This window comes from Megalobrama amblycephala, linkage group LG2, assembly GCF_018812025.1.
Source record: "Megalobrama amblycephala isolate DHTTF-2021 linkage group LG2, ASM1881202v1, whole genome shotgun sequence".
NCBI lineage: Eukaryota > Metazoa > Chordata > Actinopteri > Cypriniformes > Xenocyprididae > Megalobrama > Megalobrama amblycephala.
In genome coordinates, this window is record NC_063045.1 from 36137512 (window position 1) to 36153791 (window position 16280).

General features: G+C 35.9%; 2 protein-coding genes across 6 annotated transcripts in view; both read left to right on the forward strand.

Annotated features, from left to right (window-relative positions):
• Positions 1 to 3284: 3284 nt before the first annotated feature.
• On the forward strand, positions 3285 to 5539 carry tmem230a (transmembrane protein 230a). Its single transcript, XM_048173563.1, has 4 exons — positions 3285 to 3479; positions 3937 to 4135; positions 4220 to 4342; positions 4432 to 5539. Exons 2-4 carry the CDS (start codon positions 4037 to 4039, stop codon positions 4570 to 4572), a joined length of 363 nt encoding a protein of 120 aa, XP_048029520.1. The 5' UTR covers positions 3285 to 3479; positions 3937 to 4036; the 3' UTR covers positions 4573 to 5539.
• A 3785-nt stretch (positions 5540 to 9324) lies between these two features.
• Positions 9325 to 16280, forward strand: part of igsf9a (immunoglobulin superfamily, member 9a) — a 30501-nt gene continuing 23545 nt past the window's right edge. For 3 of the 5 annotated variants that reach the window (XM_048173525.1, XM_048173549.1, XM_048173542.1), the window contains exons 1-3: positions 9325 to 9613; positions 15165 to 15249; positions 15415 to 15609. In XM_048173525.1, coding sequence (XP_048029482.1) covers positions 15192 to 15249; positions 15415 to 15609 — 253 coding nt within the window. In that variant the 5' untranslated portion in view covers positions 9325 to 9613; positions 15165 to 15191. Of the gene's footprint in view, positions 9614 to 10939; positions 11037 to 15164; positions 15250 to 15414; positions 15610 to 16280 lie in introns of all 5 variants that reach the window. The other 2 variants (XM_048173539.1, XM_048173531.1) reach the window with 2 other exon arrangements.

Below are 16280 nucleotides of genomic sequence, written 5' to 3' on the forward strand. Positions count from 1 at the left end.
TATCGTCTTTATTTAACGTGGTTGTGTTAATGTTTTCTCCTATGATCTCCTGAGTGTTCCTTGTGGATTTATTAAAGACTGATAACTCTACTACTTTTGTCGTACTACAACAACCAACCAGGGATTGGCAGTATTTATGATACATGTATTTCAAATGCGAATTTCAAAAACAAAATAGTATTTTATAATTTGTATTTGATAGGGTTTATGAAAATGGCTTAGTATTTTGTATCAAAATGAAGTCTTTTGTATTTTTAAAATACTGTCAAATACTTTGTAAGAGGTCTACATGATGACATCATAAAATTGCGGCCTCTGATTGGTGCCTAGTCAGTAGTTTGCCCAGACTTGTTGAGATCAGAACAGAATATTGATCCATATGGAAGAAGGTGGTGAAGGTAAGAAATGTGCAAGCTGCCAGCTTTCCATCCAGTCTTTTGCATAAATTGCTATAATTTTTAACAGTTCATTTTAGGTTTTGGTATTTGTTTTGGTAGCCTAGGCTAAATAGTTTACCAATTTTACATAATGTTCTTGAAAACTATTATACTGAGCAGCAGCCCCCTATATTTATGATTAAAGATGCGTTCATGCGGCCTCGTAATTCCTGTAGTTACGAGATTCTAGCTTGTAGAAGTGTTCACGTCCTCGTAGAGCTTGTAATTACAGCTTGTAAGCTGGGAGTTTTCTGAAAGTTCCCACATGTACCACGTGGCTGCTGTACCACCTGACCGCTGTAGATTTATTTAGGTGTTGATAGTGGTGCCATGGAAATGCATAATTCCCAGTCCAAGGACCAAAAGGATGCGAACAGCTCCGAATATAACGTCACGTGTTGTCATTTCAAGATTCCGGTAAATACGAGGTGGTGTGATTGCAGCATAACAATCAAATGATTAATTAGTTAGAAACTAGTTGCTATTAATACAGGTGCCATCAGTTGTCTTCTTATGAATGTCTGTCACTAAGTCAGTGTTGCTGATGCAAAGTAGGCCCTTTGTTACCAAACACCAAGTAACTAAATTAGGATACAATTTTGTGTCATTCACAAACATTAAACTGTTGGTTACTTTAAAACTAACCTTCATCTGGGAGATCACAGGGATATGTAAATATTTGATCTGTGAAAGCCACAATATGTAGATTTTCGCAGCTAAAGGTCGCTCATTCAAAACAAAGGCGAAGCTTGATGACTCCTTGATCTCACAGAATCATGGGATGTGTTGTCTTCACATCTTCATCCCGATTCTATAAAAGAATGGAGCGATTGCTAATGAGAGACGAGCACGACACACATCTCAACAGCAGCTTTGAACTTTTATTATGCCACAGTCACCACTTCCGAAGAAGTTCTGCTCAAGCGTAGGTGGGGTAAAGCAGCGCTGTTTATCGTATTAGATACATTTGTGTGGTAAACGTTGTTATAGTGCTACTCTCTGCATTCGCTCGGCAGCTACTATGAAACACTTGTTGTACACTGCAGTAAGCTAGATCGATATTAGGCATGGTAAAACATGGTACTCACTGTAAATCAAGAAAACGAGATTTAAACAATAAGACTTAATGTCTTGAGCTTTATAACATGATGAGTTTTCTGTCGATGAATGTATCCAAACAGTTGCTCCCCTGTCTAATAAAACACATAATATACTAAAGCGTCTTTGGTGTTTCCATGGTTTCGACAAAATAAAACCGGAAATCGAGGATGTGATGTCATTGATGGGACACAAGCACACGGTCTGTGTCCTAGTTAAAATTGCTTATTTCTCTGGATTTAAACATTCTGGGAAACATTTGGGAAGTTGTAAGTACACAAGTCAACAAAATATATAACATTGTTCTAGTGGTTTTTGGATATCTTAATCTAAAAATCCTACACATTGTGCCTTTAACTGGTTGCATATGTCAGATTTATTGCATGAGAAAGGTGCAGAGAAAGGTGCTATCAAACATTGTTTACTTAATCAACTGAGTCAGTGTAATGGTGAAAGGATCGATCAAATAGGCCAATTGATGGATGGTTTGCGAAGAAATGTCATGCTCCCTTGTAAAAGTATTTTTTTATATTTTTAAAATACAAAAATACAGTATTTTATTTTGATACACGGTGTGGCTGCTGTATTTTGTAGTTTATTTTGATACACTTAAAATTAAGGTATTTGGTATTTTATTTTAAAATACATTTTACAGCAACATAGTGTCGGCCCAGATCCGCCCAACATCTGGTACATGCGGACCAGATGTGGGCCGGATCTGGGCCGACACTATGTTGCTGTCATTTTGCCCAACCCTGCTAGCCTGACTACGTCAGACTTCCTACTTCCGCTCAATTTCATTTCGCTTCTGTACTCAGTCTGATACAGCGTCAGAGCTTTGTGTTTGCCACCGGTCTGGAAACAGCCGGGCCAATCAACGAACAGGGGCGGGCTGAAGCCGTGACGTAGATGCTAAGCGCCGAGTTTTACATTTAGGTTAGAGAAATCAAAACCGAAACGACCGCGGAAATGGGAAACGAGACACGGGATGCAAACTTCGGGATGCATTAACTTCGCATAATCTGCAAAAGTCGTTTACAGCCATGTTCACTCCGGTATTTCGCTCACATCATCATGTGTTTACAACAGGTTTACAGTGGAGTTCAATCATAGATTTGAGTTCGATGCATGATTTGTGTTCGATGCGGCTGTACAGGCGGATAACATACGTCATAACTAAACGTTTGATTGGCTTACGGGTAACCAATGATTTTAAACTTCAGACAAGCGTCCCCTAGCAAGAGAGAAAACACTTCTCTATTATGCCATTCCAGACTCTGTCTACGAAGCAAAGTGAAGTAGCAGAGTCTGGTATTACCAGGCTACAACCCTGCAACCAACCGTGACAATGAGCAGTGTGAAGTAATTTAATTTCATTTGATCAATGTAATTTATTATTATTAACTCTAATCTAGAGATGAGAAATTAACTTTTTGTTTGTTTATTGTTTTGTGTCCTTACATTTGTCTTTTTAACAGTCAAAAAATAAATATAAATGATGCTGGTTTTAAATTTAGTTGTTTTACTGATGCACTGTATTTTTTTTCTTTTTAACTATATTAATTTAAAATCTAATTCACATTCATTTTCATTGTAATTATTTATTTCACTAATGTACTGTTTAAAATCGATTTCATGTGTAATTCTTTTAATGTATAGAGCAAAATTTGTAATTTATTTATTTTACTCGTTTGTAATCTTGTCGTGTGCATAAAGACCAGTTGTTATTGGCTGCCGCTGGTCTTCTTTCCTGCGCGCGCGCAGGTTGGAAAGGGAATAATAAGGAAGTAAACAATGTCCACAGAGGGACGAGTAGTGTTTTCAGGGGGGGAAAGAAAGTTTTGGTAGTTCTGTGACAATAGTAGATCAAAATTCAGCCCGGATGTTCAAAACGACATTAAATTTAATGTTAGTGAAACAGTATATGCTTAAAGGCACGAGCTGGTGAGTATATTATGAACGCCTCTGCAAACTGCCCAACCACACTGTAAAAATGCTATACTATTTTAGACTTTCTACTTAAAAATTTGTTACTTGCTGTTTATTTGTAATTATTTGTGAAATTTGCTAGCAATTTTTGGAGTGAAAATCGTTTCAAAGTAAATCCTATGCTTTTTTTTCTGAAACGAAGTCTGAAACGTCAATACAAGATTCATGACACAGACTGTATAAATAACTTCTTGGGTTTATTGAATAACTATATAATAGCTGCTATTAAATAATTATCTTTCTTGAGACAATGGACTATACCACCAGGATGCTACCAAATTACTGTTGTGTATTTGAACTTCTGTGGTGACTGGTAATTTTCAAATGATAGAAAACAAATCCAACATGACTTTCATGCTGAACTAAATGTGTTTCATTTGTTATGAGTTAAAACCTTCTTCTGGTCTCCCAGAATAAACCACATCAGAAGCGGATACACTCTTAGATAGTCTCAGTATAGTTTGCTGCTCTTCATCATCATCTTCCAAGTGCCAAGAAGCCTAAACAACATCATGATGGCGACTCGAAACAACACAGCCAGTGCTGCTCCAAACAATAAGGTGAAATACTCCAGGCTTGCAGATAGTGATGAAGGCTACATTGATCTACAGGTGAGAAAACTTGATGTAGAAAATCTATAAATGGTATTACATACGTCTCTATTGTCATATATTAAATTAAAAACTGTTTTTTAGTTCAAGAAAACCCCACCTAAAGTACCCTACAAGGCCATTGCCCTGGCAACGTTCCTATTTCTGGTTGGCTCTGTATTGATAATTGTTGGATCACTTCTTTTGGCAGGGATCATTCATGTCACGGTGAGTAGACAAAAGTGCTGTGTTGTAATTGGAAAAAGGTGAACTGTATCTGTCACTATGTTTGACAGTAATTTACGGTCTTGTTGTAGAACCCAGATCGCACAATCCCAGTTCTCATCATCGGAATACTGATCTTTCTTCCTGGATTCTATCATTTGCGGATTGCTTATTATGCTTCCAAGGGTTACCGTGGTTACTCTTACGATGACATCCCAGACTTTGATGACTAAATGGATTTAGTCATACTAAATGCTGTTACTTCTGTGTGTTTTTCTGCAGCTGTTTTGCATGATTTGCCTTAAGACATTCATTCTTTGTTTACTATAAGTTTCTCTAGGAGAGAAACCGTGGCACGCAGTGGCTTGGCTGAGCTTTATTGAGCTGAATACCTTTATTTTACCAAAAGGAAAAAAGAAGTGCAATATTAAGAATATTTATTTAGCTAAATGCATAAAAGGCCAACAAGAAATATGCTGATATTTTCCTAGCTTTTGTAAAACTGTTTGAAGAAGCATCATTTTAAAAGCTAGAAAATTTATGTTTTCTGTATTGGAACATGTTACTTACTGTATATACACTATCAGTGAAACGTTCGGACACTTTTTATATTTTAAATTAGATATGTACACAAATGTATATTGATAAAAATATATACCTTTTCTTTTTTTCCTGGATAAGTTAGTCTGGAAAGTGATGAAAAGCAGTCAAAAAGCATCTTCTATACATGTGAACTTCTTCACAATGTAAAAAGGCGTAGTTGTAGCTGCAGTCTATGCAGCTATAAAGTACATAGGAAAATATTTAAGATAGATAGTTTTGATTTGTTTCACTTTTTCACTACATATTTCACTACATTATACTTCTATTTGTGTTCACATACTTCCATGTGTTTTTTTTTGTAGCTTTAATGACTTTATTATTTTAAAATGTGGATAATTATAGTAAAAATAAAGATTGAGGTAATGTGTCCAAAGTTTTACTGGTAGTGTAGTTGCTATGGCAGTATTGTTTTGTGGAATAAACTAGTTTTATTCATCCATCTGTTTGGTTTAAAAAAATTACTGAATGAAGTATTGATGTTCACCTTGTTCCGCTTATTTTAGAGGGAGCAAAAAGTGTTGTATTTTGAGAACCACTGAAGGTTATGAGAGGTATCAATTAAATATTTTTAATTAAAATATTAATATGTTTTGAAAAGGTTCCAAGTGACATTATTACAATCTTATAAGTGACAAAAGAGGTAATTTAATGAATAATTCTGATTTTGTTATGTCATCTCTTAACAAGGCCACAAAGTAAGGTCTGGGTAGATTAGATGGTAAGCAAATCAGTTTTTTGTAATCAATGTTTTCAAAAATGGGCAGGAATAAAGATCTAATCACCTTTGACAAGGGCCAAATTGCTATGGCAAGGTGACTGGGTCAAAGTCACACAAAATATTAATGATGGTCATGGGAGGAATGTGTGTCAGCACATTCCATTGCACTTCTGCGTATGGGGCTGTGCAGCTGCAGACAAATCAGAGTGCCTATGATGACCCCGTCCACCTTCAGAAGTGGCTGAAATGGGCATTGAAGCGTTGGAAGTGTAGCTTAGAGCAGTGGAAGAAGTTTGCCTGGTCCGATGAGTCCCATTTTCTTTTACATCATGTGGACGGCTGTATGTGTGCGCCGTTTACCTGGGGAACTGATGGAACCAAGACGGACTGTGGGATGACTACAAGCCGGTGGAGGGTGTTTGATGCTCTGGGCAATGTTCTTCTGGGAAACACTGAGTCTGGCCATTCATGTGGATGTAAGTTTGACACGTGCCACCTACCTAAACATTGTTGCGGACCAGGTACACCCCTTCATGACAAGGGCGTTCCCTGATGGCAGTGGCCTCTTTCGGCAGGATAATGCACCCTGTCACACTGCACACGTTTTTCAGGAGTGGTTTTAGGAACATAATGAAGAGCTCAAGGTGTTGCACTGGCCTCCAAATTCCCCAGTCTCAATTTACAAACCCGATTCCAAAAAAGTTGGGACACTGTACAAATTGTGAATAAAAACAGAATGCAATGATGTGGAAGTTTCAAATTTCAATATTTTATTCAGAATACAACATAGATGACATATCAAAATGTTTAAACTGAGAAAATGTATCATTTTAAGGGAAAAATAAGTTGATTTTAAATTTCATGGCATCAACACATCTCAAAAAAGTTGGGACAAGGCCATGTTTACCACTGTGTGGCATCCCCTCTTCTTTTTATAACAGTCTGGGGACTGAGGAGACAAGTTGCTCAAGTTTAGGAATAGGAATGTTGTCCCATTCTTGTCTAATACAGGCTTCTAGTTGCTCAACTGTCTTAGGTCTTCTGGCGCATCTTCCTTTTTATGATGCGTCAAATGTTTTTTATGGGGGAAAGATCTGGACTGCAGGCTGGCCATTTCAGTACCCGGATCCTTCTTCTACACAGCCATGATATTGTAATTGATGCAGTATGTGGTCTGGCATTGTCATGTTGGAAAATGCAAGGTCTTCCCTGACGTCTTGGATGGGAGCATATGTTGTTCTAGAACTTGGATATACCTTTCAGCATTGATGGTGCCTTTCCAGATGTGTAAGATGCCCATACCACATGCTCTCATGCAACCCTATACCATCAGAGATGCAGGCTTTTGAACTGAGTGCTTATAACAACTTGGGTTGTCCTTGTCCTCTTTAGTCTGGATGACATGGCATCCCAGTTTTCCAAAAAGAACTTCAAATTTTGATTCGTCTGACCACAGAACAGTTTTCCACTTTGCCACAGTCCATTTTAAATGAGCCTTGGCCCAGAGAAAACGCCTGCGCTTCTGGATCATGTTTAGATATGGCTTCTTTTTTGGAACTTTTTTGGAATGTGTAGCTCTCATGAAATCCAAAATGAGCCAATATTTGGCATGACATTTTAAAATATCTCACTTTCAACATTTGATATGTTATCTATATTCTATTGTGAATAAAATATAAGTTTATGAGATTTGTAAATTATTGCATTCCTTTTTTATTCACAATTTGTACAGTGTCCCAACTTTTTTGGAATCAGGTTTGTAATTGAGCATCTGTGGGATGTGCTAGACCAACAACTTCGATCCACCTGTTGTTCGATCCAACGGGACTTGAAGGATCTGGCACCAAGACATTAGCAGCAGATCCTTCAAGTCCCGTTGGATCGAACAACAGGTGGATCGAAATTGTCGAGCACATCCCATACAGGACACCTTCAGGGGTCTTGTAGAGTCCATGTCTCAGCAGGTCGGTGCTGTTTTGGCAGCACATGGAAGACCAACAGCATATTAGGCAGGTGGTCATAATGTTTTGGCTTACTGGTGTACAGAAGTACAGAAATTAGTATGTTGTTTAGAATGCTGTACCAGTGTTGAAATACTACTGTATTTTTGATATTATGAATTATTTTTTTATTTGTATATTTTCTGTTTTTATTTTAATTTTCATACTATAGTAATTTGGTTGTGTTTTTGTCATTTTTATTATTCTTTTTAAACATGTCTATAGATATTTTTATAAGTTTCACTTATTTTAGAACCTCAAGTTAAACTAAATAAAAATGAGAAATGTTGAAAACAGCTCAAATAAAATCAGTTTAATTTTTTTTAAAATATGTTATTTCAGTTCACATTTATTTTATTTCAAGCTAACAATTTTCTTTTCTTTTTTAATGGTTTTAGTTTCAGTTAACTACAATAACCCTGTGGCATACCTTTCATACTTCTCTTATTGTAATTCTTGCAGTATATAGTCTGATGACTTACACTGCATTTGCCACAATGTGAAGTAACAGAAGAAACTGGGTGCTGTATCTCCCAATGAAATGAGCTGTACTTTCTGTTCCCACTTCCAGCCTGATTGGTGAATATCAGTAGGCTATCAGTAATATCAGCCAACATTTTTCTTTATATCATTCTTAATTTATAACAGTTTGTATTTCCAAGATTAAAACTGATATGACTTGCTGAATTCAACAATGTAATGGGGACATCAGTATAGAATACTACGGTTCTAAACGTTGGTGCGTAATGCATAGTTTATAGGCCTGCTGTGGAATATGCAGTAGGATAGTGTTTCTTTCCGAATGTCGCTGCACTTTACTGCTCTCTAGTGGTAAATAGTTTCAAGTGTACAGTTGTACCCACTGCATAGCAAGCTGTCTACTACCGCTAGGGGGCCCGCAAACTAGTGTTTCATCTCATAAATAGGCGGCTTAAAATGCCAGGTTTAAACACATTTTTATACCGCATGTTACAAGGAGCATTTGACCTGGTTAAATTTGAAGAGCTTGTCACTATTTTAAAGGGATAGTTCACCCATAATGAAAACTCTGTCATCATTTACTCACCCTAAAGTTGTTCCAAACCTGTAGGCCTATGAATTTCTTTCTTCTGCTGAACACAAAAGAAGATATATTGAAGAATGTTGGTAACCAAACAGTTGAGTTGTGTATGTTTGTATTATTTATGCACCTCTTTATTAATATGCATTATCAGCACTGAAATTCATGTCAACACCCATGGCATTTTTTTTTCACTTAGGTCCTATTGTCTATCACATCACAAACACCGTGAGTCGTCATTATTCATTAGTTTACTGTGTGCTTGTAGTCTCAGGAGTAATTTACGTGTGCCCAGAATGATGACATACATAATCAGAATCTTGACCAAAGTACAGCAGACACACCTCTGTATTATGAGACTTAAGCTATCTGTATGAATTGCCTTATGCCTATATAAATGTAGTGCTGATGCACACTTCACTTTTTTCTATATTAAATGTTAAAAACATTTTAAGTGTTCCTTTGTAATTAAAACGATGTTTTTTTTTTTGCTTCTTCGGACTTCGACAGCTGAATATGTGCAAATTTTTGTACTGGTCCATTTGTTTCTCCTTGTGCTCTCTGCGCATGCGCGCTCATGTTTGCATTAGTTTAGTAAAACAGCAGCAGGAGGAGTGAACTCAACGCGAGAGGTGAGCTGATGCGCGAGCTCAAGCCTCCCATAGAGACAAAGTTTATGCGCCTGTTTTTCTTCATGTCATTCATAGAAACAAGAGGAAAATAATATTTTACTGGCAAAGTTTCCGAAGTTGCCCTTGAGAATTGATTGTGATATGGAATTAACGCATGAGAGAGTATAATTTCTTACTTTTGGAATAATTGTCTTCGTGGTATTTTCCGTCTTCAACGCAAAACAGCGCTGCTTACTACAGCTGATAGATGAAGTGATACAGGTGAGCATAAACAACATGTCTCTTACAAGTTTCATTCTCTAAGGTAGATAGGCAAGAATAAACATTTCTAGATTGAGAATGTAATGTGTAATAAAACGCTTAAGTTATAAAAGCTTTATTTTTGAATGTTCTCTGAACGCTTAAAACGCTTTTATGTTTTAAAATACGGGGTTTACTTGGTTATGCGAACGTTAAGGGAACATTTCATTTGATCATTTTTCAAACATTATGGGAACGTTTCAAAATGTTCAGATAACATTCAAAAGTAACAAGTATAACATAAAAAAAAGCATTTATGAACGTCCAAATAATACTGTACGTTAAAAAAAATGTTCCATGTACAATGTATTTAATGTTTTAGTCCTAATGTTTTGAGAACAAGATAACTTTGAAAGAACGTTTGTTCATATTTTTGAGAAAACTTTCCAGAACGTTATTTAAAGTTCCCAGAAGGTTCCGGGATATAGCCTGTTTATAAGCTACTTTCACGAGTCACGCTGCACTTTATCTATATGGTTTACATACTTGCCCACTCTACAAATTCATCATGTGATTCTATCTATCTATCTATCTATCTATCTATCTATCTATCTATCTATCTATCTACTATCTATCTATCTATCTATCTATCTATCTATCTATCTATCTATCTATCTATCTATCTATCTAATGCACAGGATCATGTTCATTTGCCAAACTTAAGATGTACATTGCCAGCAACATTTATTTGCTGATTTGGCTCTATTCTGCCAAAGTAGATTATGGCTTTTTTTTTTCTTTTCTTTTCTTTTTTTTTGATGTTTGTTGGAAAAGTGGGGTATTTATCTAGCATTTGACTGCCAGTTGCAATTCGGCATGGTGGATTTGTGGGGGCAGGTCAAGTTAGGGAAAACAAATTGCCAACATCTATCAAACAAAGTGTCTTACAATATCCAAAACAGGCTTAGACTATTAGGTTATTGTAGAAATCTGTAAATCTAATGAACCTTAAATTTCAGACCTGTTCTTCTACAGCACATCATACTATATTTGGACATTTAATTATTTTTCCCTCTTAGGTAACTCTTTTTGTATTGCCATTACTGAAGTTCATTAAGTGTTTATTGATCAAACTTTCCAGAGTGTAAACAATCATTATTGAGTGTAAACAAAGGTTGTGACAATAGATTTTCCTTTTTGTCAAAGTTAGCTTAGTGTGGCTCACGTGTAGATCCAGAGTGAGTCACATGCTTAATGTAGTCAAATTCACCAGTATACCACAGAGTATACGCCGGTCAGAGTCATCGCTCTTATTTACTTTGATATTAATCTGTCACTTTTTTTCAGACTCACTGCAGCCAGATTATCCTGGATTACACTGAGTGTCTGTGTCTGATCCCAGATCTCATGAATCAGTGAGCTTTCATGCACAGCACTATGCAATGTATGGATTATGATGCTTGCAGATGAAATGTTGTTAAATGATTATCACTGTTTTGGAAAATGGATAATCTGTAATCAACACTGTCATGGATATGGCACTTTCCCTCATCACCAAATGGCTGATTGTTTGACACATTTTGCTTTTTTCTGTCACTGGAAATGTTTTGTTTGTGTTGGTGTCACGGTAGAAATTTGCATGTTGGTGACTGACAAGTTCATGGTCAACTTTTGGCTTCACTGAAATTTTTTTCCTTATACAAACAGTGATCTAATTTCTTTCATTTTTAGATCATTTTAACTGGTTTATAATATAACCAAAACAGTCCATCTATAGCAGCTAATCTCTATTATTCAAAAATGAGTTTGCAATTGTTTTTAAAGTGCACATCTGGCTACATCATCTGTTGAGTTTATAAAAAGGGTATTGTTGGTAGCTTTGTAAAATAAGGAAAGTGGGTTAACATTTCTGACCTCTACAAATCAATGGTTAGTCCATTTGGCTGATTAAATCCGTTAGCTCGTCAGCAGGGAATCTGCTCTGAGCCTCAGAGTTTCAGGTCCAGCTGCTACAGCTGATCTGTTTATTTGCTCTAATGAACAAATGCTTTTGTAAATATAGCACTCACTTTCACAGTATGTCATGACTACTGTTTTAAAGGCTTTTAAAGAGTAAATCGTTCTCTCGCAGGTTGCTAGTGTGAATGTTTCTTGTTTGTTTCGTCCTTTACAATGTTTGCTTTGCTTCTTTGAAGTTCAAGTTAGTTTATTGCTTTGCCACATCTCAAAGGAGCACAATCATGTGAGGTTGTGTAACATCTTTGGCCTCATTTAAAGACAGCATGAATCACACCACAAATCTCATTATACTTCCATAATATGAAATGACAAAATATTATAAATTGGGAATTTAAATGTCAAAATTGGACGTTATGTAGAGCACTACAGTGGTGACATTTTTGTAGGCAAACCTGGAAATTAGCATCACCTTGGTTCTCTCGACAAAAACCCAATAAGATTCTTCCATTAGCTTTTGGATTATTGCAGAAAGTAAGGTCTATGACCAACAAAATCTTCACAAATGAACACAACTTTTGGACATTTTGAAGCATAAATACCATCGGCAGAAGTCAAAAGCTAAACGTAGGCTATAAATGAACTACACTACAGTTGCATGACTTTGCATGACAGTTTCTGACAACACCTTCAGTCTTTGTTTAAAAACATTTTCCCTGAAAGTTCAAGTTATAATAGTTTGCCAGAGCGTGATTATAACACAACGAGGCTATGAAAGCGGACTAGTGTACAATGACAACCTCTCTACTCACATTTACCCACTTGTCAGCAACCGCCTTTTACAAGACAAGTAAAAGCTTTAAAAAAAATCACAAAGCGGTACTGATGTATTTTATGTAGTAGAATAATAACGTTCAAACCTTATTTCAGGCATTTAACCAAAAATGCATAAAAAAAAACATTTGTGTTATTCATTTGTAATAACACAAGACTAATAAACTGTACATAATTACACTGTAAATCACAAGTTACAAAAGTAACTTTTTATATTTTCGTGTCAATTTTGAATTCTTGTTTACTTAAGATCTAATTGACCCCCGTCATACATTAATAATTTGACCTAACACTCCTTTATCTGATATAGAACATATTTACAGCCAACTAGTTTAAACTAAATTTCTGAGTGTTACTGTCATCTTCATTTACTTGTTTGCAGAATAAGTCAGATATGAATAATTGAATGACTGCTGATCCTTTCACATTAAGGTTAAGCTTAAAATGAGTGGACTATATTTAGCTTTCACGGTCGATTTGGCCCTGTTCCTTCACAACACAGCCAGATTTATTGACTGAAAGAAATTTGTGACATGAGTTTAGCCTGTCCTTTGTAAAAGCCAAGAATGAATGGACGACTCAACTCTTTCAGTGCCTTGAATTAGCATAACCTACAATATGGCCCCAGTTTGGTGTATTTATAGACAGAAACTGGAATAATACAATGTTTGTTCCCTGGTTATTTATAATGGCCAAGTACTCTAACCCTTGCCCACAAAGGTTAATAAATAGGATTTTACTGTTGGTTATTGAAACTACAGTAAAACAGTAAATCAAAAAGACAGCTTTTATGTGCTTTGTAATTTATGTAGGACTTTGGTCTAGCTGGGATGCTGTTGCCCAACTAACAAAAATACGTTCTAAGAAGGATGTTGCTAATGTTCTCCTGAAGATATGAAAACGCTATTTCTCATTTTTTTCTGAATGTTCAAAACAACAAGTTTCAAAAAAAAATTTCTTGGTTATGCGTACCTTATAGAAAACATTAAGGGAATGTTCCATTTTATCATTTTGTAAATGTTATGGGAACGTTACTGAACGTTCTGAAACAAGTAGTAAGTAACAACACTTAAATAATATTTAGACAAACGTCTTGATGAAAGCCCAAAAAAGTTGCATGAACAACATTTGTCAACTTTGAACAAATGATCTATTAACATAACTGAAAGAATGTTTATTCATAACTTTTAGACAATCTTGCTAGGACATCAGCCAAAGTTCTGAGTGAGAACATTCCCTGTTAGTTGAGTGTCTACCCTTAGACAGCAACAAACCGTAGCAGAGCGCTTACCTACTAGCTTTTGTCAGAGAAAAACTGGTTTATCAGCATCCCATAGAGCTGATGCGGTACATTTTACAGTGTACAAAAAGTATTACTGAATTACTCAAGTTCTCTGATTTTTGTATCACGAGTTCTCTGGATTGCTGAATAAAACGGTAACAAAGTGAACAGACTGGTAGCCGAGTGTGCGGTGAGAAACGTGTGACCTGTGGCATTGTCTTGGGACCCCTTTCAGCAGTCTTTAAGAATAGCTCTCCCTCATTGCACACGGGGGGTAATGAGCGGGCGTTTTTGTATTGTGCACTGGTGCATAGCACAGGCTAACAGTGAGCTAAGCGGAGTGTTAGCTTTACCCTTCGCACAAGTCACACGCTTTAGTATTTACAGCTGCACCCAACAGACCTATTGCTTCCTGATGTGTTAATGATTTACCAAAGACCGCAATGTTAGACTAATGACTCAGTGACATTCGGCTGCAGTTGTGTATGTTCTCCGAGGGCATTTTATCAATCGTCTCGCAACTTCCTGTCTACCCACATGGCCATTATTGATGGTATACGCACTGTAAAGTCATCTTTGCACAGGTTAAGTATATATAGTAGTTGACGTGACGTGTCAAGTAGTGACACCAGTTTCCTGCAGTGTGACATGCATTTTTATTCTTACAATATAAGTTAACACCATCAGATTAAAAAAAGAAAGTGTCAAAAATGTGTATATATATATATATATATATATATATATATATATATATATATACACAGTGGATGCAGGACACTATGGCTTATGTAAGTGAGGATAGCATTTTAGACATTTTATACCCCAAAATTCTTCATACAGTGGACAGTGGACCAATAAAATACAAAAAAATTTAAAAACCAAAAATTATTCAGACACTTTGACCTGACCATGTTTTGCTTAAGTGTTATCTGACATAATTAAGATTAGTTTTTTTTTCTGACACAGTTTAACTCTGAGATCTTGTCATATTTTATTACATTCTTTAAACTATAGTTTAATGAATGAAACATTTAAGGTGTCTGAATAAATTTTGGTTTGACTGTATCTAAAGAAAAGACTTTTCAGTGTAATTATATCATAATGCAAATGTTTAATTTTGCATAGATAGGTAATAAAGATTTGTTTTTTTTCAGTAGTGTATTTAATCACATTTATAGCTGGGAAGGAGTGTCCTCTCCTGAGCTGAAGGCATCACATGTGGTACTGGAAGTTTGAGTCAGAATATAAATCTAATTTTAGTTTAAGTTTAAGTTTATACATGAATTAGTTCAATGCAGACATGTTGTTGAGCTTACTGTGGTCATATATACAATACAATCTGTACATAAGATCCATAATCCTCCTGTGTGCTCTGAGATTATAGAAACAGGCAAAGCAAAAGAGGTGTGGATATGTTTGTGACATACTGTGTAATATGCTTTCACTGTGGTTGAGTTTTGTTTGCCTGTTGTCTGATCTTGTATGTTTGATATTCTGCAGGTATGTGAATCTGAATGAAAACTCATCATGCTACTGAAGAACCTTCCTTTGTTGGAAGTCTTTGTTGCAGTACTGTCGCTTTTCAGTGAGTATTTTACAGTAGCTACTTCACAACTGACAACATCATGTTTTAAAATAGTTGATTTAAATATATATATTAGTATATCTATATTAAATGTTGTATATATCATACATACAATACTCACTACTTTTATTTTTACTAATAAAATTTACATTTATTTTATGTTAGTTCACACAAGTGCAGCTGAAGCCCACGTCCGTGCCAAGAAAGGGGACACTGCTGTGTTGACATGCAATCTACCATCCCCGGACAAGGGCAGCACTGCCCCTCAGCACGTCATAGAGTGGGTGCGTCAAGGCTACGATATCCCCATCCTCATGCACTTTGGAGTAAACAATCTTCGAGTGCATCCCAACTATGATGGTAAGTGTCTCAACACTGAAAGCCTATTGCAGGGGTCAGCAACCTTAGGCACATGAAAGTTTGGAATTTTTGCAACCATGCATCAAAAATATTTGGAAACTAGTTTCTGCCATGGAATAAAAATATAAAAAAGGTAATTGTGACTTTTTGTCACAATTCTGACTATTTTTTCTCAAAATTGCAAATGTATATCTCATAATTTGGACATTTTTCTCGCAATTTTCAGAAAAAAAGTCCAATTTGTGATATATAAACTCATAGTTGACAGAAAAAAAATCAGAATTGTGAGATAGTTGCAATTAAAAATATATATATATCCCGTGGCAGAAACAAAAACACAGAATTGCGAGATGTAAACTCAGAATTGAGAGATAAAAGGTCAAAATACATTTTTTCTATTCCATGGTGGAAACAAGCTTCCTTACAAATAAAATGTATCAAATTTAAATAAAAAATAAAATGTTGAACTATGATAATAAATAACATTGTTGTGCATTTAGGCTGAATTAAAGGGTTAGTTCACCCAAAAATTAAATTTCTGTCATTAGATACTCACCCTCATGTCGTCCCAAACCCGTAAGACCTTTGTTCATCTTCGGAACACATATTAAGGTATTTTTGATTAAATCTGAGGGTTTCTGAACCACACATAGGCAGCACCGTCATTGCAC